At 35.6% G+C, this 26,276-nt stretch overlaps 1 protein-coding gene across 3 annotated transcripts in view; it reads right to left on the minus strand.

The window, feature by feature from the left end:
• Positions 1-1,524: 1,524 nt before the first annotated feature.
• Positions 1,525-26,276, minus strand: part of LOC123538538 (next to BRCA1 gene 1 protein-like) — a 38,368-nt gene continuing 13,616 nt past the window's right edge. For 2 of the 3 annotated variants that reach the window (XM_053530686.1, XM_053530685.1), the window contains 15 exons: positions 25,410-25,482; positions 24,957-25,202; positions 22,760-22,948; positions 21,523-21,655; positions 21,016-21,130; positions 18,814-18,980; positions 18,162-18,473; positions 17,659-17,791; positions 16,813-17,007; positions 15,759-15,983; positions 15,151-15,459; positions 13,032-13,171; positions 11,761-11,906; positions 11,272-11,386; positions 1,525-10,664 (listed from right to left, as the gene is read on the minus strand). In XM_053530686.1, coding sequence (XP_053386661.1) covers positions 10,227-10,664; positions 11,272-11,386; positions 11,761-11,906; positions 13,032-13,171; positions 15,151-15,459; positions 15,759-15,983; positions 16,813-17,007; positions 17,659-17,791; positions 18,162-18,473; positions 18,814-18,980; positions 21,016-21,130; positions 21,523-21,655; positions 22,760-22,948; positions 24,957-25,202; positions 25,410-25,482 — 2,936 coding nt within the window. In that variant the 3' untranslated portion in view covers positions 1,525-10,226. The remainder of the gene's footprint in view (positions 10,665-11,271; positions 11,387-11,760; positions 11,907-13,031; positions 13,172-15,150; positions 15,460-15,758; positions 15,984-16,812; positions 17,008-17,658; positions 17,792-18,161; positions 18,474-18,813; positions 18,981-21,015; positions 21,131-21,522; positions 21,656-22,759; positions 22,949-24,956; positions 25,203-25,409; positions 25,483-26,276) is intronic. The other variant, XR_008368500.1, reaches the window with a different exon arrangement.

Here is a 26,276-nt window from a genome sequence, read left to right on the forward strand (position 1 = left end):
GCCGTACAGGTTCAAGATTTGGGCACAAAGTTTAGCCAAGTTTTTGCCTTTGTTTTTTTTTTCTTCTTTGGTTTCTGACTCTGTCCTCCTTCATCCTCGGACTTGGAGACAGAGTCGTCAAAAGGTGCAGGGAATAAATTACGACGCTCATCCTCTCGACTTTCACATTCAGGGGCTGACTCAGGAGACTCTGTATCGGCTTCTGTGAGACATTGTTCTTTTACTGCTTAAACACTTTACACCCCGTCTCTGTTTGGCTTCACTTTTCTTTGTAGTCATGATACTTGCCTATTGCTGTGGATTTTTTTTTGTGTGTCTTGAGAGGTTGAAGAGACAAACGAGAATGAGAACTGGGCGAAACGCGATGGCTTTTAATAGCCGTCGGGCCAGAACGTGATTGCAATTTACGTTCTGAACGTACTGGGGAGAGATGAGGACGTAATCAGAACGAGTTAAACTGTCTGTGAACGAGTTGGTCGTGTTAACAACTAGTTAGAACGTATTTCGACGTACTCGGAATGAAGTAGGACTAGTTAAGAACTTCTTTAATCTGACTACAGACGGACTTGGACTGTCTACAAACGGTGTCCACATGAGGTGAACGGGCATTTTTTTCCGAACAGAACTTACTATTAACGGACTTCAGACGGGATAAAGACGCGGTGAACGTATCGAGAACTGTTTAAGAACTAACTACATCGCATTATGGATATTTTCCGGCCAAAGTACAAACGTTCTAGCCAGATCGCAGCCCGTTTTACAATATTTTAGGACGGTCTGGGACGTTTTGAGAACTAGTTTGGTGTGATGGGGGCTTAAATTATGGCAAATATTGATTATAAATTTAAAGAAATACGTAATTATGATGTTTTATTTCTTTGAGATCTGTGTGTTTGTGCGATTCCTGCTGAATTTAATGAAGACGGTCTCTGGCAGATTGTGTAGCATTTCCATGACACTGATGTGCTGCCAAAGTTAGACATATATCCCAATGCGCTGTCCGTCTTTGAATCGCTTCCGTTTGTCTATCTGGGTTTGTGTGTATGGGGACCAAACTGCTGACATGGATCTGATATACAATTTGTGTTGACCCCCCAAACTGAATGGCCTTTATAGTTGGCCTGTTTAAATGAGAATCCTATTAGAGATCGTTTGAAATTGCCGCGCGTCAAGGTATTTTGCTGAGGTAACAAATTGTAATGTATTCTATTTTGTGCAAATTGGGCGTTTCCTTTTTAGTTACTGCTGAATTCAATACCTCACCCAAACTCCTACTTTTCTAATGTTTTAATATAGCCTGTATACAACTGCACGATGCAGTAATGCAAATCTGTTGATATTTACTGAAATGTATATATTTTCATGGACTTAACTGAAATAACTTTCACGATGCCTTTGTTTGTATTCTACAACTGTAAATAAAAGCACGGGGACTGGCAGCACTGTTGTTTTCTTCTTTTATTCTAACAAATTATTTCACAGAGGACAGTAAGAAGGTCTTGGAAATATAAAGACAAGAAGATATCATGTGCAAGGTCCTTTATTAACAAGATTACAGTCATTAAACCATTGTCAAAGTTCCACAATTAGACCTACATAATGTACTTGTTACTAGGATATATCAGTAGGCAAAATCAAATCCAAAATCTATCAAAAACATTTAACAATATAAACAAAAAATCATTAAAAACTAAAAATAAATACATTCTTTAATAATTTCCAAACATGTTAATTGACTACAGGAAAGTGAACATCTATTAAAAGCAATATTTACATATAAAATGGCAACAAATTGCTTTAGGCTGTGTTTATTAAAAGAAGTTTTATATTTTCAAATTATAAAGAATGGTAGATAAATTGTTTTTCTCGGCCTATAAAATTGTTGACTTTCCTGACCACGTCAATTTATCAGTATCAATAAGACGGAAAATTTGTATGCTTTTCAGTATTGTGATGGTTTCCATCTACCTTTCAGTAATCTTACTAAAGATTTTGCCATTTTTTCTGTAAGTACAGAAAACTTGCCTAAAAAATCCAAAGAAGTCATCTGATATGATTTTGTAAACCAAATTGAAATAACATGCAAGTCTACGTAACAAAAGCCCCGAAAAACACCCATATATGATGCATGTACTGCAATAACCCACTTCACAAGCCCAAATCTTCTACTTCAGTATGCCTGACAAAGTCAAGTACCTACCTGGTATCATAAATTACACAACATGCTGCAATTTCAATACTAACAGATTACAGAAGTGGGGAGGGGGTGGGTATTTTACAAAGATTACTAATGATATTTGCAGAAAAATGTTATGAAGCAGTTTGATACAAGCATTTCATCTGATTGTTCACTGCTGCTAAGATAGAAGAGTGAAATAAACAGTTATTTATAGGTTACTGTTCATTCTTTCATTAATTCTTTGAAATGTCAACAGATCTGAAGTCCACTGTATACTTTTTGTTAATAATTTAATATGTGAACAATAACTTGTTATAAATTATCAAATAAAACTAGAAGTAACCATTTGAAACCTATATATCATCTAAATAAACGATCAAGCATAATATATAGACAAGTGGCTTAAAATTGTATCAAAATCTCTCACTGCTGGTTGAATGTGATGCCTACTGAATACACTATGTTCCTCTTTAATAATTACTAGAAAATTAAACTCTTAAGACATGTACCACATTGCCATTTGCCCAAATATTTGACCATACTTTTCAAAAGTCTTATCTGGTAATTAGGTGAAACATTAGCAATTATGTAAACAATATATAAGACAAAAAATACACAAAAATTATTTCAAACTTATAATTCCGATCATGATAAACCACATCTTCTCAATAACAAGGTAACAATAGAATAGTTACTACATAAATAAGCAAATACAAATAAACACTACACAGAGGAGAAAGCTTACAGCTTCCTACTCAATTCTGTATGCCTTTTTGATATATGTACATGTTGTAAATGAATTGTGATTAATAAAATATTGTTTACAGCAACTGAAGATGTGATGACCTATATATTTATTAGTTTGAAAATAATATGTAAAATTATGACATCTCTACTGTAAAAGTACATATTTTCGCTGGGTCAAACTTTAGCGAATTTAAAAAATTGAGTACGTTTGCAAGGTTTTATATTTGTGAGATTGTAAAAAGTTCATCCTGCAGCATTTCAGCTTTTAAACAACTAGGTGTTCCTATGTTCCTCTGTTGTTTGTTCTGTTTATTTTAAAATTATACTATCTTATTATAATTACGGAAAACACAGAACATATCCGATTTTTATAACCATCGCTGTTTCAATTTGGTATGTGTAATGGCAAGATTTTCTTGAATTGCATTATACAAATGGTTACATATTCACGCAAGGGACCCAGCAAATATGGCAAAAATTGAACCTTCACACACATTTCTGCTTTTACAGTATATGGCTTAAATTACGACTGAGCAATGTGCACAACATTTAAAACTGATGATATCTGGATAACAAAGAAACAGATCTGGAGAATATTGGTGAATTTTTTATGAATAAGCGTAGAACGAGTAATTTTCACATCCCTTTAATTTCGCAAACTCATATATTTTTGCGGCATACATGTATCTGTTGTTAAAAATTCATCATTGTTTTCATTTCCAATTCAGTAACAAAGGGCAATATTTGCCTTCTTAAAAATTCATTCTTTTAAGGTTGATGCTGTTTAATGGTCACAAGAGTCTTGAATTTGTGTTTCACTTTTTTTCCGAAAATTAGCAAAAATAAAAGCATTGCGAGTATTACCCAATTTACGGTAGCATTTAATCAAGCAATTTTACCTCATATTTATTTCTTTTGAATCAATTACACCAATCTAATGAAAATGAGCTTACACCAATGATAAATTTTTATGTACATTTTAGCACTATTTTTCGCCGGGAGGTGCACATGTTTCCATGGCAACCATTAAATATTAATATTAATCTTGACATTTAACTAAACCATTTAAACAAGACATTCATTCACAACCAGGAAGGAAAATGTTTCAGTTTTGACAGTATTTTTCCTAATAATTATTCACCTTTCTAGTTTTGAAAATACTTGCATTTTGAATCAGAAGACCATGGCTACAGATGTGAAAATGACAGGTCCACTGCATTATAACTTTTGACTTAAGGCAAGGACCCAGAATTTTCACATTGTAGGCTTTAACTAGATGCTGCTATTTTCAGATCTGTAATATATCGTCATTTAATCACTGTCATGTATTTTACATGCTTTAAACGTAGAGGCTCGGCAATATACGACCATTTTGTGTCGATTCGCCGTAAAACCCAACTCATTCATATCCTTGTTATTTTGATATTCTTTGGTCCTACAAAAGCTCATATGAGCAATGGTTTCAGTGACAACTGGAAAATACTGAAATCAAATACGCAAAAAAAAACACGTAATCAAATGGAAATTACGACTGTCATTATCGGTCCACTACATTAAAAACAACTTTGCTGCTGGAGTGCTGAAGTTCAATAGTTCTAGCACGCATTATGTAGTACATTGTGTTACCTTGACTACAGATTATTCAGTATCTCAAATCTTTATTGAAAACCAAGTAGCAATCAATTCATATACATGTATATATTTCTTATACACAAAAGAAAAGAACTAAATATAGCATAAACTAAACCAACAGAAAAACAAAAGCACCACCACTGGAAATTAAAGAGACTCAAAAAACAAGAAAATCTACAAGAACTAAAGAAACTAACATAATCAGCACAAATGGTTAATATAAATACAGGGACTTATATCTCTTGCAAATAAAACAAAAACAAAAAACGTCATAAAGATAAACCGACAGTTTGAATATAACTTAAAGGGACTCCCCTCCAGACTTCGGATATCATAATTTTCATACGGCGTACTTAGTAATCATAAACCAGTTTTTTTTACAGACAACTGAAAGTTAATGATATGAAGTGCAACTAAATTGTGACTTGTTATGCTAAACTGTTTACTGCATAAATCTGAAGGCTTTTCTACAAAATTTACCGTTATCGTCACCTCAGCGTAAAAACATGCTTCTTTATTTCAGTGCACTTAACCCTTACCCTGCTAAATTTCTATAATGAATTTACAGATCTTTCAATTTGGACAGTACCATTAACTGTTAAAAGGGGTGCTTACCAAAATGTTACTGACTAAATGGCAACCTAAATGCAGGCTGAGCATGATCTGCACTGGTCGCAAAGACAGAATCAATCGTGTCCAGCATGATAAGGATTAATATTTACTTTCCGTGCTGAGCTGATGATGTTTTTAATATCTAAATTCTGCCTAGATCTCATTCAATCACTTTGTTGTTACTATTTACTTATATTTAATTACAAATGGAAGTACTTTCAAATTCTAAAGGAAAAAATAAACAAATAACACCCAACATAAACCTGGAGGCATGCCCCTTTAATAATGCAGACTGCAGAAAACATAACTAGTAAATAGCTGTATATTTAACCCTTAACCTGCTAAATTTCTATAATGAACTTGTCCATCTTTCAATTTGGACAGTACCACTAACTGTTTAAAGGGGTGCTTACCAAAAAGATACTGACTGAATGGCGAACAGTGCAGACCATGATCAGACTGCACGGATGTGCATGCTGATCTTGGTCTGCACTGGTCGCAAAGGCAGAATTACTTGCTGCCAGCAAGCTAAGGGTTAAGTGCAGCAAACTCTAGGATGTGCTTTGCTAGGTTGACCAAGGAGATTAGTATGTTATACATGAAGCTCAAATGTGCGACTTTCAACTGCAAATCTTAGTGCACTATGGGGTTAACATAGCTTATACAAATACATGGCTTTCTGTAACATTTGCTTTGACAAAAATCAATTATCCACATTCAGGTATATAGTTATATGTTTCACGTATTCATTTATTTACTACACAATATGAATTTACAACAGCAATAAAATATGATTAAAACAATGCCAAAATAAAAAGTAATGAAGATAATGAAGCACAAAGAGTACTACAATTTAACACACACATTCTTAACAATTTTACAATAAAATAAATTTCACAAAAAAAAAAACAACTGCTATTCTGTTATCAACTCACAGGGTTAAAATTGCACAGTTTTATAGATAACTAATGTTATACATATAGCATGGAAAAAGGGGGAAAGTTGTTGCACATTTTACTCACTAACACTACAAATAAAACAACACGAAAAATAATTATTATAATTAATACATGTATAAGTTTATAATTACTCTCCAAAACAAAACATTATCTACACAATTATGTACAGTATTTACCATCACAGGTAATTTTTCTCTCTCTCTCCCTCAGTTGTATGTACATTGAATATTGTAAACAGATTCATTTAAATAAAGTATATTCCAGCATAAAATACCCTAGTCCCTATAAGCAACTGCAATTCAGATTTGTTTTTGCAATGGTAAAAGTCTGCTTTGAACAAAACTAGAACTAATTCAGGTGGTACAATATTTGCGATATTTGGTCAATATGCAAGACATGCAGTGTAACAGTAATAACGAGTTTCATATCCATTTTCTATAATATTGCAGTTAGTGAATGTAACAAAAATAAATGTTTACAAAATATTTTAGTTTTGTAGGACTAAATTAAAACATATGGACCAGCTCATTTCACTAATTTAAATTTATATTAGGTATATTTTGCATCAAATTTATTACACATTTTTGACAGATATATTCACAGTGTTAATATTTTGCACCTCCCTTCTGGGCTTAAGGTTATAAAATCAGATCAGGGACCAGTCTCAAATCTCCAGCATCTGTTTGGTTGAGTCTTAGCTGAAATTTGAATCTGACCAATAGGACAGCAGCACTCATAGACTGGTTTCAAACCTCCAGCATGATTGGTTGACTCAGAGCTGAAATTTGAATCTGACCAATAGGACAGCAGCACTCATAGACTGGTTTCAAACCTCCAGCATCTGACTGGTTGACTCGGAGCTGAAATTTGAATCTGACCAATAGGACAGCAGCACTCATAGACTGGTTTCAATTCTCAGTTTTATAATCCTTGATATTGGTTAAACTTCTGAAGACAATAATATATACTGTTCATGACCATTTTAAATCAATTCTCTCTGTTAAAAAAAAAAACTCATCATAAATGATTTGAAATTATCCAATTTACTGTACAATTTTATTAATATATTTCATAACATTGTATTTTTATCATCTATCATGGTATTCAAACCTTATTTCTAATGTCATACATTTATATAAGAGGGCTGTCTAAAAATTTCAAATAGATAGACAAAACATGGGCCATCTATATGCTGTATAACAACATAATTTTAACACTATATTCATTCATATATATTCATTTATAACAAAACTGTCATGTGAAATTTCAATAGTTTATATGTAAATGCATAATACTTCATTAAACACAACTTATTTAAATTTTCCCACATAATCCTGTGAATAGATGTTTAACTAACTTATAAGTTTTACTTAGCAATGACTTAAAGTCATCCGTTTATCTACATTCTTCATCAAGTTGTTCAAACACTCGCTGAGTGGTCATTGTTCAAACACTCAGTCAGTGGTCATAGAAGTGATGCTGGTTTTCCATGTTTTTCACCTTCAATGATCTTCATTTAAGTAGTACAGAATTGTTTGGAAATAAAAGTTCTACCACTAGGACAAATTTTATTGCAGTAGGACGTCAATAATTAAGTTTATGACAAATGTCTATACTCTATTTTGGGATAGTGCCCGTATGTATGTTCCAATAAATTTAAAACACTTGAAGAATTTATTTACACCACTTTGGCATATTGCCATATTTTGCTTTCAAATAGTTCTGTTATTACTGTACATGGAATATTTAACTGAAACAATCCGCTATGACGCCTTTTTTCTATTTTTTATTTAAATAAATGAATATGCAAACAATAACTTTATCTCTCTGCTCATTCTATCTCACCTGAAAGACTTTCAAAAGTTCAAAATCTAGGTCAAAAAATAAGTATAAAGAAACTGCTTCACCAGAATGATTAATTGTTTCACATTAATACCACTAAGCACATAATATAGTGCAAGTACATAAATACATCATAATAAAACAAGAGGGCCAAGATGGCCCTAGGTCGCTCACCTAAGAAACACTCCATAACAGTGTAAAACATGTTTGACCTAGTGATTTCATGGAAACAAATATTCTGACCAATTTTCATTAAGATTGGACCAAAAAATTGGTCTCTTGCGATAAAACCAGCATTTTCTTAGATATGACCTAGTTTTTGACCCTAGATGACCCATGTTCAAACTTGACCTAGATTTTATCAAGGCAATCATTCTGACCAAAATTCATGAAGATCAACTGAAAAATACAGCCTCTATCACATACAGAAGTTTTTTCTTTGATTTGACCAAGTGACCTAGTTTTTGACCTCAGAAGACCCATATTCAAATTCGACCTAGATTTCATTAAGGCAATCAACTTGACCAAATTTCATAAATATCAACTGAAAAAAACAGTCTCTATCGCATACACAAGATTTTTCTTTAATTTGACCTAGTGACCTAGTTTTTGACCTCAGATAACCCATATTCAAAACCGACCTAGTTTTCATCAAGGCAATCACTCTGACCAAATTTCATGAAGATCAATTGAAAAATACATCCTCTATTGCATACACAATGTTTTTCTTCGATTTTACCTAGTGACCTAGTTTTTGACCCCAGATGACCCATTTTCGAAATCAGCCTAGATTTTATCAAGGTAATCATTCTGGCTAAATTTCATGAAGATCAGTTGAAAAATACAGCCTCTATTGCATACACAAGGTTTTTCTTTGATTTGACCTAGTGACCTAGTTTTTGACCCCAGATGACCCATTTTTGAACTTGGTCTAAATTTCATCAAGGCAATCATTCTGACTAAAATTCATGAAGATCAATTGAAAAATACAGCCTCTATCGCATACACAAGGTTTTTACGTGATATGACCTAGTGACCTAGTTTTTGACCCCAGATGACCCATTTTCGAACTAGGCCTAGATTTCATCAAGGTTATCATTCTGACCAAAATTCATGAAGATCAATTGAAAAATACCGCCTCTATCGCATACACAAGGTTTTTCTTTGATTTGACCTAGTGACCTAGTTTTTGACCCGAGATGACCCATTTTCGAACTCGGCCTAGATTTCATCAAGGCAATCATTCTGACCAAAATTCATGAAGATCAATTGAAAAATACAGCCTGTATCGCATACACAAGGTTTTTCTTTGATTTGACCTAGTGACCTAGTTTTTGACCCGAGATGACCCATTTTCAAACTCAGCCTAGATTTCATCAAGGTTATCATTCTGACCAATATTCATGAAGAAGAATTGAAAAATACAGCCTCTATCGCATACACAAGGTTTTTCTTTGATTTGACCTAGTGACCTAGTTTTTGACCCGAGATGACCCATTTTCGAACTCGGCCTAGATTTCATCAAGGTTATCATTCTGACCTATATTCATGAAGATTAATTGAAAAATACCACCTCTATCGCATACACAAGGTTTTTCTTTGATTTGACCTAGTGACCTAGTTTTTGATCCGAGATGACACATTTTCGAACTCGGCCTAGATTTCATCAAAGTTATCATTCTGACCAATATTCATGAAGATTAAATGAAAAATACAGCCTCTATCGCATACACAAGGTTTTTCTTTGATTTGACCTAGTGACCTAGTTTTTGACCCGAGATGACCCATTTTCGAACTCGGCCTAGATTTCATCAAGGTTATCATTCTGACCAATATTCATGAAGATTAATTGAAAAATACAGCCTCTATCGCATACACAAGCTAAATGTTGACAGACGACGGACGACAGACGACAGACGACGGACGACGGACGCCGGACATCGAGCGATCAGAAAAACTCACCTGAGCATTGCTCAGGTGAGCTAATAAAAAGAAAATACAGTAAGCATTCTCTAAACATGTTTTCATTTAAAATACAATAGCAGAGTCATACAGATCACATTGCTGTGCATAAATGAACTACTTTTCTTTCACTAATATTCCATCTCGATCACAATTTATATGAGAAGATATAACTTTACGCATAAGATTAACAAATAATCAATCATTCCCAGTATGTTAGTTTTTATTAAATTTTTTTTACAATTTAGACTGTATTCCTGTATTCTTTATACTTGAACAATTATACTCATTGTTTAAACAAACCAGTCCTTGTTTTTCATGCTCAGTAACTCCTGAACGACCTTATCTAGGTTATTATTGTGTTTGGTTAGATATTTCTTGTTCAAATCTGTATCATAAAATCCCATTTCGAAAAGACGTGCCATAGGTCCAACTTCTGCTGGAGGCTTCCATTGATCTTTAGGGGGTGCAGGTTCAGACTCGGCTGGAGGCTTCCAATTTGATTGTGGGGGTTTGTAATTATCTGCTGGCGGCTTCCAGTCATCTTTTGGGACTTTGAAATCGGATTTTGGTGGAGTCCATTCCGACTGTGGGGGTTTGTATTCTGACTGAGGAGGTTTGAACTCATTTTCCTTTGGAGGGGTGTACTGTGTACCAGCTGGTTTCCAGCCTTTAGGCTGTGTTTTTGGTCTTGCAGCTCTAGCCTCTTGTTGTTGTTGTTTAGCCTCTTGCTGTGATAAAAAACAAGAAGTAGCTTAAAACTGTAACTATATATGATTCTCTGTTTTGACAACATTTTTAACAGTATTCTGAATATGCAACAGGGCACAGTTAACAATTATTTCTGGAACATGTACTGATAATGACTTGTTCCCTGCAAGGAACTAACTAATTCCCCATATGACTATAAGGTGAAGGCCGAATGACTTCAGAAACACCGTCTTCTGTCAAAAGGTAACAGAGAGCAGACACTCAACACAAGGATATTATTCCCAACTTCTCAATTTTGTGCATTACCTTATGAACTTCTTAGGTGGGCTTTCTGTAACAACTTAAATGAAAAATAGTTACTAAGGGCAATAATTAAGCATAGAGTAATATATGTAAACTCAAAACAATCAAAAGGCTGAAGTCCTATATTACAGGTGTGATAATTCATTTTTACCTTTCACTTTGGCCTGATATTGATGCAAAACTGAACTATCTTTGAAAAGCTCTAGCATAACTTGACAATGACATCATCAAGAGGGCACATAGAGACAAGGTGAAAGTAGGTCAAAATTAGCAACTTAAACCATTCAGTCAGATAGCCCCTTAGATAAGAAAATAAGACAATACCTGTTTATCTTGCCATGTTTTGAACACTGCCTTGGCTGTGATATATGCCTGACCTGCAGCATTAACTGCTGTGGCAACAAGCTGGTTTGCAAACTCGGGAGCAAAATCTACCGTTCTGAAAAAAGAAAAAGCTTTATGTGTCAAAAAATAACCAGTTATATGCCTGATTAGAAACAATATAAACTGTAACTTTTTAGCTTTCCAGTTTGCCACCTGTAACTACAGATGGAACCACATAAGAACTTTATAGTTATGCAAGACTAGAATTCAACTTAACTCAGTTCAAATGTTTCTTATCTAATGGGTTTAATGTACATGTATTTCATTTTTTTTTTACATTTTATGGTGGTCAATTTCAAAAACTGTGCACAGAAACAAACAATCAGAGGTAAGGATTTTGAGACTGGTCTCCAGATAAAGTTTTTATACCTTTAGCCTATGATTTTTTACTGAAGTAGCAACAAAACAATAAGTTTAAACTTGACTTACTTTCCCTGTGCATCTCGTCCTCCTTTCTTATCAGTTGCTTTAACAAATCTAACATTTTCCGGCATCTGAGCAGAGGCAGACACTGGTTCCTTGGTAATTGTTTCCTCACTGGTTACCTCCCTTTCTGCTTTCTCTACAGCCTCGTTCTGAATCAAGAAAATAATTTCAATTTGATACAAGACACACAAAATATTTTTTTATTGATTTTCTAGTCAAGGTGATAATAAAATTAATCTTTCAAACTGTTCCTTCAGGAACCAAGTGTTCTGATAAGATATGAAGTACTGAAAAACATTTGTTGGTATTTTGGATTTTCAATTACACTGTAATATCAGTTTAAAATTTTAAATTATTTTACAAGGTCTAACTTCATAACCTACTTTTTAAATTGTTGGATATAATATCAGGAATAAGTCTCTAACTGTATACATTTCTCGAAATACATTCTCTTTTATAATAATCACATCAATTAACAACAAATAATATCAAACTCAAAAGCAAAAAATTATCAACAAGAGCTGTCACTTATGGTGACAAATGCCCCCGCAGCACCTTGACCTTTGACCTGGTGACCCCAAAGTCAGTAGGGGTGGTGTACTCAATAAGTACTATCAGCATGTGAAGTTTGAAGGTCCTGGGTGCAGTGGTTCGCGAGTAAAGTGCCTTCATGCAGAAAGTTAACGTTGGCCCCTGTGACCTTGACCTTTGACCTGGTGACCCCAAAGTCATTAGGGGTGGTGTACTCAATAAGTATTATCAGCATGTGAAGATTGAAGGTCCTGGGTGCAGTGGTTCGCGAGTAAAGTGCCTTCATGCAAAAAGTTAATGTTGGCCCCTGTGACCTTGACCTTTGACCTGGTAACCCCAAAGTCAGGAGGGGTGGTGAACTCAATAAGTACTATCAGCATGTGAAGTTTGAAGGTCCTGGGTGCAGTGGTTCGCGAGTAAAGTGCCTTCATGCAAAAAGTTAACATTGGCCCCTGTGACCTTGACCTTTGACCTGGTGACCCCAAAGTCAGTAGGGGTGGTGTACTCAATAAGTACTGTCAGCATGTGAAGTTTGAAGGTCATGGGTGCAGTGGTTTGCGAGTAAAGTGCCTTCATGCAAAAAGTTAACGTTGTGACTAACGAACGAACGAACGAACTAACGGACGGACACTAATATGCCTCCCTTCGGGGGCATAAAAATATTTCTTCTGAAACTATGCTAGTAATATTGCACACAAAATACTTGACAACATATTTTAACAGACCGGTATTTTCTTACTTACATTCTGAGCAGATGCAGCCCCAGAAGCCATTTCCCCAGTGGCGCCCTCTGTAGGTGTAACCATCTCAGAACTAGGAGAGCTAACTGCTCCCTGCTGATCTATGGCAGATCCAATCATTATCACAACTGAGTCACCCTTATCTGTGCAAAAACAATGAACTTTTACATAGAATCATAAATTCTACAAACATTATAGACATATCAATAGATATTTAATACTGACTGATTTCTTGTAGCTGGTTAAACAGCTGTAGCAACATTTTTCCCCACAATATTTCAGTTCTTTACAATCGTCAGTTAATCTGATGATTACAGCACAACCTGTATAAAGTGTCTTTGAAAGAGACCACTTAAGGGAAATGCAAACAGTGGTCTCTTAACACAAATGGTCTCTGAATACAGTAGAATGTGTTCTTAACAACACATAATGGAACAGAAAAGGTGGTCTCTTCATGCAAGTGGCTTCTTAAAAGACATGGTCTTTCAAGCATGTCTGACTATATATAAATTTCTAGCAGTAAACACTTGTTCCCTGCCAGTGACTGGCAACCTCTCACCATGAAAATGGGGTGAAGGAAGAATTTTATGACACTCCATATATTTTGGACTGAAAATATCCACTGTCTAAATGACCACACCTACTGAAAATTCTACCCTGTTTGCATTTAAGTAGCAAGTATGGTAAGTTTTCTGTTTAAAGGGGCGCGGTGGTCTAATGCAAGTCGTCGGTTCGAGCCCCAATAGTCACGACCATGTGCTTGTATGACACCAGTACTGGTGACTCAAGAGTGCTTCAAATAAACTAAAAGCTTTCATCACAACTGAGCTGAAATAAATTAGTAAAAACTAAACTAAATGGTGGATGAAGACCAGGGTGTCCCTTTGTGTATAATTATAAGCACAGCAACTATGTGGAACATACGAGGGATGATCAATAATTACGTAGACTGGTCCCATAACTTTTTTTACAGTAGTTGCAACATGTTGAAAATGGTACCATTTGAAAGAGTAGACCTTTTTCTATTGACTGACTTGATTAGAATAACATGACATAGCACAGTACGAAACAATAGGATAAAATGCAACCATAGTAACGTGCTACCGGCCCAGGTGACGTTTTGTGATACGCATGCTGAAGTAAAAGCTTAATTAAATAAATATCAGCTGCAGGAATTCTAAAAAAATTCGCGATTCTGTTTGACGACGTTTGTGACATGTTATCTGAAAACATGACGTCATTCGACCATTGCATCGTGAAATAAACAACTTCTGCTCTATGACAGTAACACATGCTATGAATTTAAATATGTCGTCACAAGAACGTTTTGAAATTCGCGCAAACATTAAATTTTGCAAAGAAATAGGCAAAACACCATCGGAAACGTATAAGCTACTGAAGCGGACACGGGGAGAAAACTGCGTTTGCTGTGCGCTGGTATTCAAGTGGTTTTGACGCTTTTCTGAAGGCCGACAGTCCCTTGAGATCACAACAGACGTATCTCGAGCACATTCAGGATAGGCGATGTCGAACTGATCACGACGCGGGCCCGCAGCATGATACTATGCGTTTTCAAGTCGCCGTCATTTGATGTAGAAGAAACAGACATTTTTGATATTTACAGACTTAGTAGAGGATAGAAGGACGTTTTTATCGATATATTTTTTATTAATGAATGTCTTAAACTATTAAAGATATAGAGGCAGTCTACGATATTATTGATCATCCCTCGTAGATCTTCTTAAAACCATATAGATGGCTTCCCAACTGGTGTGAACCCTAAGCTGCATAATGAAACTAACCACTACAGTTATAATACTGTCAACTGTGTGTTTGTTTGCTGTTTTTTTTTACACCCACATAGTTCTGGCCATATGGTTACTTTCAAGTTTTTCTGGTAGAGCAAAACCAGATGCGCTCATCTGGGAATTTCTTTCTTTGTTTTATTTAAGGTATGCCTCACTGTAAGGCCACTGTAACTGGCAAGCCACTGTCCTCTAGGACGTATTTCAAGCCTGAGAGGTCCCCTGTGTAGAACCATGAACCTTCAAGCTGGTGAAATTCTCAAATGATGACCCAAGTAAGGCTCAAACCTGAACTATTTACGATAACTGAAAATTACCATTACTATCTGCAGTCTCCCCGCCATTCATGGAATTACCATTCACATCAGAATTATCTCCCTTAGCTCCACCATCACTTGTTGCACTGCCATCTGTACTTCTAGTTAGGGGCATGGCTTGGGTAGTCTCTGCAACAGTGGGTGTGATTTTTGGAGTATCAACAACAGTGGGTGTGTCTTCCATTGTCTTTTGTTCAGCTGGAATGCTGGTAGGAGGAGTTTCAACAACTTGGGTGGGGCTTAGAGGTCTTGCTGGTATTGAGCTGGAGGTTGTCAATATTTCATCAACTGACACAGCTCTGCTACTTCCTGGGGGAAAAACAGAACACTAGCAATTTTAATCTATTCAATATGGAAAAATTCTTAGAGCAAATAAGTAAACCAGTTGTTTATTCATGCTATCAAGCAAAGAAATTAAACATCTATAATAAGCAAAATTGTAACAATATAATAATGAGCATAAAATCATATCAATATCATTGCACATGATTCTCTCATAACCTGCAGGTAACCTGCAGGTTATTCACTCCTAGCAACTTTTATGCCAATTTTTATACATATCTTGTGATACAAATGCAAACTGTACGATACAAATATAAATCACTTACTTTGACTCTCAAAAGGGATATTGTGGTTATCATCCAAGGAGAAGTCCCGATCAGCATCTTCAAGTCTGTCTACGGAGTTTGAGTAGCTGGAGATGGTCGACTCCTTCAGAGGTTTGGTCAGGTCAAAACAGTCTGGTAGAGGTACGATAATATAGTCACTGTCGGACAAAATGGAATCATCGTCATCATCGTCAGAGTAACTGCTCACCGACTCTAGATCTATATCTGCAATGAGAAAAGAAACGTTCATAATCTTTTTGTGAAGCATACTCAACTAAACAGGAAACTCCCAGGAATGTCAAAAAAATATTTTCTATGTTAGGGACTGTCAAGTTTACCTTACTTTTACAACTATCCTTTAAGTAGGTAATATACAAAAGCACTTTCATAAAACTGGTTAACTTTAAACTGCTATATTTTTAAAACAATTGCTCAGTGCAGGTTTTGTAGTCTCATGTTTTTTCCCAGCTCTTACTCTTCTCTGATCAAATTCGAATTTCCAGCAAATATTACATAATGAAATACAGAGTTTAGAAACTTGTATCAGAAAAAATTTCCCCTCCAGTCAATAAATATGTTTCACTCCCATGCAACCATTAAGATGCTCAAGCCTTGAAACTGATCTCCTAAATTTCTTAAGCACCAATAGTGCCAGCCTTTAAGTAGTCAGAACTTTCTTTTATTTCCCCCAAAATATTCACAACTTCACTTAATACCAATCACTCTGAGAGGTTTCATTAAAAGGGGCCTCCGTGGCCGAGTGGTTAAGGTCGCTGACTTGCCCCTCATCGATGTGGGTTCGAGCCTTACTCGGGGCGTTGAATTCTTCATGTGAGGAAGCCATCCAGCTGGCTTACGAAAGGTTGGTGGTTCTACCCACGTGCCCGCTCGTGATGAAATAATGCACGGAGGGGTACCTGGTTTCATTAAAATCCAGTCAATGCATATAGAGATGAAGTGCAGAAAAGCTTAATTTGGACAGATAGACTGACAAGACATGAAAAAAACTTCAGGCTTACTTAACAGTTCAGCCAAAATAGTTCAACCTACATACCAGGTTTAAGTTCCAAGCTTTCCATCCTTTCTCTCACATATGTATGCTCATGTTCTTCCTGGGTCTCCTCATTTTCTGGAGATGGTACCAGCTCTACGCTACTACTGTTGGAGATGGGTTTCATCTCAAACTGGTCCTCGTCTTCATTGTGCTCATCTTCCGGCTCAGGGTTGGGCGTTTTCAGGGGAGTCACATCTATACCGTGGAGAAAAACATTATCTATGAATAGTTTTGACTGTATCTGTTTACAGTGCACTGAATTTTAATCATCTAGTATAAAAACAGACCAACTGTTCTATGATTTAAGACTTTTTGAGCAACCTGATCAACAGAACTTACTGTTCTCAAACAGTACATGTACGTAAAAAGTCTCCCTGTACTTGAATACAGTGTTGTTTTAATATAATTTTCTATAAAATATATTTTTTCTGGTCCTTTGGGATCATGGAGTCAATTCAATTTCTATGTACCGGTACTAGAATTCTGCTTAAGCTGGCACTAGGGGGCGTGAGAGGTGTTGCACTGTCCATTACCTCTCATGAACAGACTCGATCAAAACGAGTCTGCTAGTATTTTGCTTGGTTGCATTCTATGCTTCCAAAGAATCTTCTTACAGATTTTATTATTTAGTAAAACATATTTTATACCAATAAAGTAAACTTCTGGCTATTTTTTCAAATAATTCAATGTTAGTACAAACACCTATCGAATGATAATAAAACCTCCTATAAGCTGAGAAAGTATTTATACACCTGTCAGCAACATCTAATATAAACACTTTCCAAAAACCCTTTAAAAGTATAGTTTCAGTATACATTATTTTAAAAAGGAATTCTGATTTCTTACCAAATGGTGTATTATTTGGTGTGGTAGTGTAGGACACAGCCTGCTTCTCTTCTCTTTTTTCTCCATACTCTAATGAAAGCCGGGCAACAGCTGTGCTCAAATCTTCAGCTATACTTTGAGAATGTTCCATATCCTTTTCAAAAAAAAAGAAAATCATTAAAAACTGAACCTTCTTTAGTGTTCACCTATATTAAACTGCCACTTGCCTTAAACAGCCACTCAGCTAACTTCCCAAATTGAGATTTTTTTATCCAAAAATTTCAACTGCTCTTATGCAGCTACCTGCCTTATACAAACAAACAGTGTTCCTCCCTTGGCTGGTTGTAATTACAGGTTTTATTATTTCTTTCACTCTTGTTGGTAATGTTATGAATACAGCAGTTTTCTATTGAGTTTAATCAACTTATATTCTGCTTACAACCCACATTATAGGAGATATGAACTCAAATTATAGTTTTGAACATTTCTATATAAACGACAGTTCATACATACTAAAAGCATACCTTAGTTTTGTCTTTCTCAACTTCAGTTACATCTGTATCTGCATCTCCATGTTTTGCATAGACAACGTAACCTTCATCTGTTACTGATTCCTTCTCATCCTGACTCCCATCATCCTTTGCTTCTTCCACTTTGTCGTCTGCTGCAGCCTGGTTCTCTGCTTCTTCTACAACTTCCTGCTGACTGGCTGCATTTTCAATTTCCTGTTGGACTGGTTCCATATCTCGTTTAACAAATACTTCTCTCAAATGCTCTTCTTCTTCAGTAGATCTGAAGGTGATTTCAATTTGTTCTTTTGGTTCTTCTTTACTTTCCTGAAAGAAAATTACATTCAAGACCTTAGGTTTCTATAAAAGCTGTACAGTGAATATACTAACATTCCTATCAAGACTGCATCACAAACAATGTTTAATAGTATCAACAAATAAAGTTTGTAGTTGGTATTTTTGTATCTGTGTCTCACTATGATTCATAACACTTCAAAACTGGTTTTCCAACAAGGCAAGTATCTTAAATTTGTGGTTTATGCACAAATAAATGTGCTCTGAAAATATACTTCAGGTGAAGGCATGTGAAAACAAAGAGCTAACCTAGATAACTTAAATACCATTCTGATTTGTCTAACATTTGCACACAAAAATACAAATTTCTTACTTCCTCTTTTCCTGATTTCTGGGATGTTTCCATGACAACTTTGAGACTGTCTTCCTGTTCTGTGGTTGGTTCCAGTGTCTCTCTTGGCACCACAATTATAGTACACCAGACCCTCACACCAAATGGCATACCATTCTCTTGTAATTTCCAGTGACTCTGGTACTCACCTGATATACAAATGTTGTTAATGTGGTTATTTCAAATATAGGATCAATCATTCACCTCAGAAAAAAAATCCCTTTATCTCATTTTAACAACATTATTAGAAATTTCTGTATTGTTAATATAAAATATTCTAAACCTAATTTTCTCCTTCAATCAGCAATTTGCAAATTGCACCACATGACTATATATTTTTTTTACCTTATTGAACACAATACATCCATGTTTGTTATGACTGCTCATGTTAAAAGACATAATTACAACTGACCTATAATAATTCAACATCACATCTGGCTTCAAGCACTCTTTCTATGTATGTTTTCATTGTCAGTCATTTCAATCAGTCTGTGTTATTTTCCATTTTTACGACAAAATTAAGTTTAGAATAAAAAATTTCCAAGTACAATACAAGATATATTTGGATTTGAACCTATCTATATTGCTGCATTGTATAGAACAGCTTTAACCTAATAGTCCCATGCAGTATTTCGCATCAAATGACAAGAATACAAAGGTCAATAAAAATCTGACATGAAACATTCATCAATAAAAGTTTTATAAATGGGGATTTCTACATACATTTTGGTTCTTGTTTATTATTTCTTTATTTAGATATAATATGAACAAAAAAAGAAGAAAAAGAGGAAATAAATCCTGGTTTCAATTTCAGCCACATAAAAGGAAGTTGATTGTGTGTGACACTTCAGAACTTAAAGCAGCTGATATGAAACTGTCAGTATTTTCCTGCTTATCTATGATGTCCTGTTACAATGATTTACAATAAGAAAAGATAGACATTTACAAAAATTCCAAGATAGAAATCTGGTTTCAGTATTATATTACTACCTCATCACTTCTTAAATAAAACATCCATCATAAACTAATCAAAATTTCCAAATTTGACATAAGCAGAAGTTTGCTGAAGCATACGGATTTCTCCCATGTTTTTACAAGATTTAAGTCATTTTTATTATTAAGTTTATTTTTTTATTTATTTTGTTGGGTTTAACGTCGCACCGACACAATTTTAGGTCATATGGCGACTTTCCAGCTATAATGGTGGAGGAAGACCCCAGGTGCCCCTCCGTGCACAATTTCATCACGAGCGGGCACCTGGGTAGAACCACCGACCTTCCGTAAGCCAGCTGGATGGCTTCCTCACATGAAGAATTCTACGCCCCAAATGAGGTTTCGAACCCACATCGATGAGGGGCAAATGGTTTGAAGTCAACGACTCTAACCACTCGGCCACGGAGGCCCCTTTTATTATTAAGAGTTTTAGTTGAATATGTGGACTGATTAACCTAGCCAGTGACTTCTGAAGTCTTAACCAGTATCGGCCCACTCTCCACAAGTAACTGACAACTGCCCCATATAAATCAGAGGTGTAGGATGAACAACCTTGGACACATGGTCTTAATCATTTAGAAAATAAACCTTGCCTGTGATGTGAATCTACAACATCCAGAAGAAATCTAGTGCTGTTACTGAGCTAACCTACATGCTTGTCAGAAAAATACTTCCTGGTTTAATCAGTAACACATTAAAGCTTTATTTATATAATAAACTTATTTTAACAGTTAATTGCCTAACTAGCCAATCAAGGAACTACTTTGCACTGTCATGGAAGAATCCCATGAACTTTTCTTCTATGCCTTCGCTGGATCTTTCCAAAATGCTGAGTAAATCAGTTTGACTATTGCCTAGCAAGCCATGTAAAGCCTGTGCGAGCAAATAGGTTCGTATATTACCCAGCAATTCATGTAACAAGTGTGTAGGTGAACTGTTTTGACTATTGCCTGGAAGCTATGTAACAAGTGTGTAGGTGAACTGTTCTGACTATTGCCTGGAAGCTATGTAACAAGTGTGTAGTGTGTTGGTAAATAGTTTGACTATTGCCTAGCAAGCCACAAAGTATGTGTGGGTTAATAGTTCCGACAATTTCCTAGCAAGCCATGTGGATATGTGGGTAAATAGTTTCTACAACTGCCCAGCATGCCATTAAACAAGTGTGTACTATACACACTGACAGTATCTTACCTGGTTGTGTTGGAGACACAAAGTCCACACTAACATTTCCCTCCTCTCCAGGTTTCAACTCTGGAACTTCAACTTCTGCACTTGGTGTTGGGATGTTTCCCCATTGTAACTTCAGCTGGAAATACCATTCAGCTATTAATATTTTGTATTTCTATTTGTTTCAAAGTTGAACAATACCGGTAATAGAAACTCGGAATATTCCATTTAAGTTTAGTGAAATTATTTAAAGGGATGTACCAAGTAACCTTTTCTATGTAAGTCATGACAGTATTTCAGACATTCCGATTTCTTTTAGTGAAATTATTTCAAATTGTTTCTTTTCTCTTCCATGCAATGATACCTCACTGCTTCTTCCAACTTTTACGAACAATGCAGAAATCATGCCCTATTACTACACAATAATTTCTAAAAAGATGTTACTCTTATATAATGCTACATGTCACAATGTTAAAACTACCATCTAAATACTGTGATATTTTACTGTGGAAAATGATTGGTTATACTAACCTTAGTAGTTGCAGACCAAACACCATCTCCATCATTCTTCATTCTCCAGGTCTTCACAAATTTTGTCTCTGGCTGCAACTTTGTGTTCTCTGGTATTGTCACATCAGAGAGGAAAACCGAATTCATCATAACTCTGTGGATAAACAGATATATGAGCCGTGCAATGAGAAAACCAACATAGTGGGTTTGCGACCAGCATGGATCCAGACCAGCCTGTGCATCCGCGCAGTCTGGTCAGGATCCATGCTGTTCACTTTTAAAGCCTATTGGAATTGGAGAAACTGTTAGCGAACAGCATGGATCCTGACCAGACTGCGCGGATGCGCAGGCTGGTCTGGATCTGTGGTGGTCGCAAAACCACTATGTTGGTTTTCTCATGGCGCGGCTCATATATGTATATGTCTGATGTAAAAAAGGGAGGATATTCAAGTTACTTTCATCACAACTGTTATGGAATATACTGTAAAAGAAGAAATTTTTGCGAGGATTTAATTTTTCGCTATATTTGCGAGGCCCTACATCTTGCGAAAATTAATCTTCACGTAAATATTTACCATTAGTATAATTCAATTTCAAGTAGGTTAACATTTTTACAATTTTGTGAATATTAAACCTCGCAAACATACTCAAAATTTCGAATTCGCAAAATTTTGACCCAGTGAAAATACGTGCTTTTACAGTACGGCTCTTACATGTATACCTGTGTACCACAGGATTTTCCCTACCTGAAGGACAGCAGGGAATAAGAAATCAAGGGTTAGCAAGGTTACATCTATCCTGTCTTCAAGTTTAGAAAAACAACCATTCCTATACAGACAAATATTTCTATCTCCTGCATGTGACCTAACAATTAGTGTATTCTTCCCTATTAAAGGTGGATAAGAAAATAGAATCTCCTTTATTAGAAATCATAGCTGGACAGATAGCAAGATATATGGGGTAAGAATTCAGAATAACTCTGCAGATATGTAGAAATAATCTGACTTTACTAGAATTTCGATAATTAATCAGAATATCAAAATAAATGTTCAGTTAAATCTATGTAAACTTTATAAGACCATATATCAAACATAAATTCACTCAAAGAACACTTGAGTCTGAAGAAATCAAAAGGTATGCATTATCTGAACCTATATGTAAGAGTTTAAATTAATACATTATCTAAACCTACATGTAGAAGTATATATTATCTGCACCTACTTGTAGAAACTTAATGGAATACATTATTTAAACCTACTTGTAGAAATCATATCTGACAGTGTTATCATCATCTAGAATCTCCAATCTTTCCCTCTTCATCGGTGACTCGCTAAAACCATCTATCCGTCTCTTCAGTTTCTCTTCACGACGCTTCAGCTTTTCTATCTTCTTTTCAGTTTTCTGTCTTTTCTTTTCATCCTTTTGAGCAATTTTCCCTTTCAATTTACTGTGTTAAATACAGAAAAATATGTGATTGTAAATAATGTATCGCCTGTTAATGTACAGTATCAAGATCCTAGTCTTTTGGTTTTTGTTTTTACTGTGGGTTTCATGTCACATCAACACAATTATAGGTCATAGGGGGGCTTTATAGCTTTAAGACCCAAGGTGCCCCTTTGAACATGATTTCAGCCGTAACTGGACAACTAAGTAGAACCACCAACATTCCGTGAGTCAGCAGGATGACTTCCTCACATGCAAGAATTTTATACCCCAAGGTTTCAAACTATAGCTGTGAGGCAACCGATCTAGATTCTTGTCAGCTTGTAAAGGCACAGTGGGCTCCGATATGTCAAATATGGGTGAACAAGTCAGTTTTACTTACTATTCCTGAATGAACTTTTATCATTTGAAACTAAAACAAGAATTTAGAAAATACTGATGACATGCCACCCTAAAATGCTTTGTAAGTCAAAAAAGAGGGCAGAACTCAAAACAAGAGGACCATGATGGTCCTGAATCGCTCACCTGTCCCCACATGACCCAGTTTTAAACTGAGTACGACGTCATTTTTTCTATTATTTGACATAGTGACCTAGTTTTTGAGCTGATGTGACCAAATTTTGAACCTGACCTAGATATCATCAAGATAAAAGTTCTGACCAATTTTCATGAAGATCCATTGAAAAATATGGCCTCAAGAGATGTCACAAGGTTTTTTATTATTTGACCTACTGACCTAGTTATTGATGGCACGTGATCCAATTTCGAATTTGGCCTAGATATCATTAATGTGAACATTCTGACCAAATTTCATGAAGATCCATTCAATAGTATGGCCTCTAGAGAGGTCACAAGGTTTTTCTATTTTTAGATCTACTGACCTAGTTTTTGAACGCAGTTGACCCAGTTTCAAACATGACCTAGATATCATCAAGATGAACATTCAGACCAATTTTCATACAGATCCCATGAAAAATATGGCCTCTAGAGAGGTCACAAGGTTTTTCTATTATTTGACCTACTGACCTAGTTATTGAAGGCATGTGATCCTGTTTTAAGCTTGACCTAGATATCATCAAGATGAACATTCTGACCAATTACCATGAAGATCCATTCAAAAGTATGGCTTCTAGAGAGGTCACAAGGTTTTTCTATTTTTAGACATACTGACCTAGTTTTTGACCGCAGTTGACCCAGTTTCAAACTTGACCTAGATATCATCAAGATGAACATTCAGACCAACTTTCATAAAGATCCCATGAAAAATGTGACCTCTAGTGTGGTCACAAGGTTTTTTTATTATTTGACCTACTGACCTAGTTTTTGAAGGCACATGACCCAATTTCGAACTTGACCTAGATATCATCAAGGTAAATATACTGACCAACTTTCATGAAGATCCATTGAAAAGTATGGCCTTTAGAGAGGTCACAAGGTTTTTCTATTTTTAGACCTACTGACCTAGTTCTGGATTGCACGTAACTCAAGTTTCGAACCTGACCTAGATATCATCAAGATGAACATTCAGACCAACTTTCATACAGATCCCATGAAAAATATGCCCTTTAGAGAGGTCACAAGGTTTTTTTATTATTTGACCTACTGACCTAGTTTTTGAAGGCACATGACCCAGTTTCGAACTTGATTTAGATATCATCAAGGTAAACATTCTGACCAACTTTCATAAAGATCCATTGAAAAGTATGGCCTCTAGAGAGGTCACAAGGTTTTTCTATTTTTAGACCTACTGACCTAGTTTTGGACAGCACATGACCCAGTTTCGAACTTGACCTAGATATCATCAAGATGAACATTCAGACCAACTTTCATAAAGATCCCATGAAAAATGTGACCTCTAGAGTGGTCACAAGCAAAAGTTTACGGACGCACGGACGGACGACGGACGCTGCACGATCACAAAAGCTCACCTTGTCACAAAGTGACATGTGAGCTAAAAATAATAATCAGAATAGTCCCAACAGCCACTGTGCATTAAGTAAATGTTCAGTTACCTTTCCAGTTTTACATTGGCTTCATTTTGATCTTCTTCGCCTTCAGGATAGATGGGTATAAGAAGTTTTGTTCCGCATTTCCTCTGTGTACGATAGACTGACGTCTTGAGAAGTGGTTTCCTGACTCCATCAGCTGATACCCCTACTCGAAAACAAGGACGTCTGATCTTGACAAACACGTGATTTGGGTCGTGTACACCCGGTTTATCCTCACAAGACTCGCACAAGTCAAAATCGAGACAATTCCTGAAGAAAGAATACAATAACTGAAAATAACATTTTTCCTTCCCATTCTTCCTGTTATAATCTCAAAACATTTCTTGTCAGCATTAAACCATTAAAAATCCCTCCAGTTACGATCTGTGACATCTACTGTCCAATATCCATATTAATTAAAGTGATGATATTTGTAGCCAGCCATAATTAGCTTTTTTTTCTTTTTTTTTTACTTACCCACATTTGTATCTTGGTCCCACAATAACACAGTTACAGCCATCACAGTATACACCATCATGTACATACACAGCTAAAAATAGAAAAATTCACATCAAACACAGCTAAATGGCATATACACACAGCTAATCAATTAATGTACATACCAGCTCAAAATCATAGACGGGTGAACTAAAAAGGTTAATACCACAAAATTCATGCTATTTCACAGCTAAAAACACTCTTCATATAAGCACACAACTAATTACATTTTTACACAGAAAACTAAAATACACCAAGTACAAGTTTAAAATAAGAGTGTCTCTTTAAATTAATAAACGTGCTGAAATGGTGGGGAAAAAAACCCTAGGAGAGTAGAGTCAGTGCCATTCTGCTTTTCAGCTGGACTGCTTCCTCACATAAAATAATTCAATGAGTAGGAACCAAAATAATCAATGGCAATTGATTTAATCGGCTGCAATAAGGCATAAAAAAAAATTGTTTGTTTCCGTATCCTACCCTACCCTAAATTTTTGGCCCGACCCTAAATTTTTTTATGGCCTTGGAGAAAATTTTTTTAAACTTTTTAACAAAAAGTTGCAAAACTGCACTTTTATGCTTTAAACATGGCCAGTGATGTTAGAAATCAACTTACTGATGCTCTAAAGGCATAACCCCATTATTTATATTCATTTTTTGACACAAAAATAATTTCTGAAAAGTCTCCCTTAATAAAAAACAAGAGGACCATGATGGTCCTGAATCGCTCACCTGTCCCAACATGACCCAGTTTTGAACTGAGTATGACGTCGTTTTTTTTCTATTATTTGACATAGTGACCTAGTTTTTGAGCTCATGTGACCCAGTTTTGAATCTGACCTAGATATC

The sequence above is a fragment of the Mercenaria mercenaria genome, chromosome 18 (genome assembly GCF_021730395.1).
Source record: "Mercenaria mercenaria strain notata chromosome 18, MADL_Memer_1, whole genome shotgun sequence".
Lineage (NCBI taxonomy): Eukaryota > Metazoa > Mollusca > Bivalvia > Venerida > Veneridae > Mercenaria > Mercenaria mercenaria.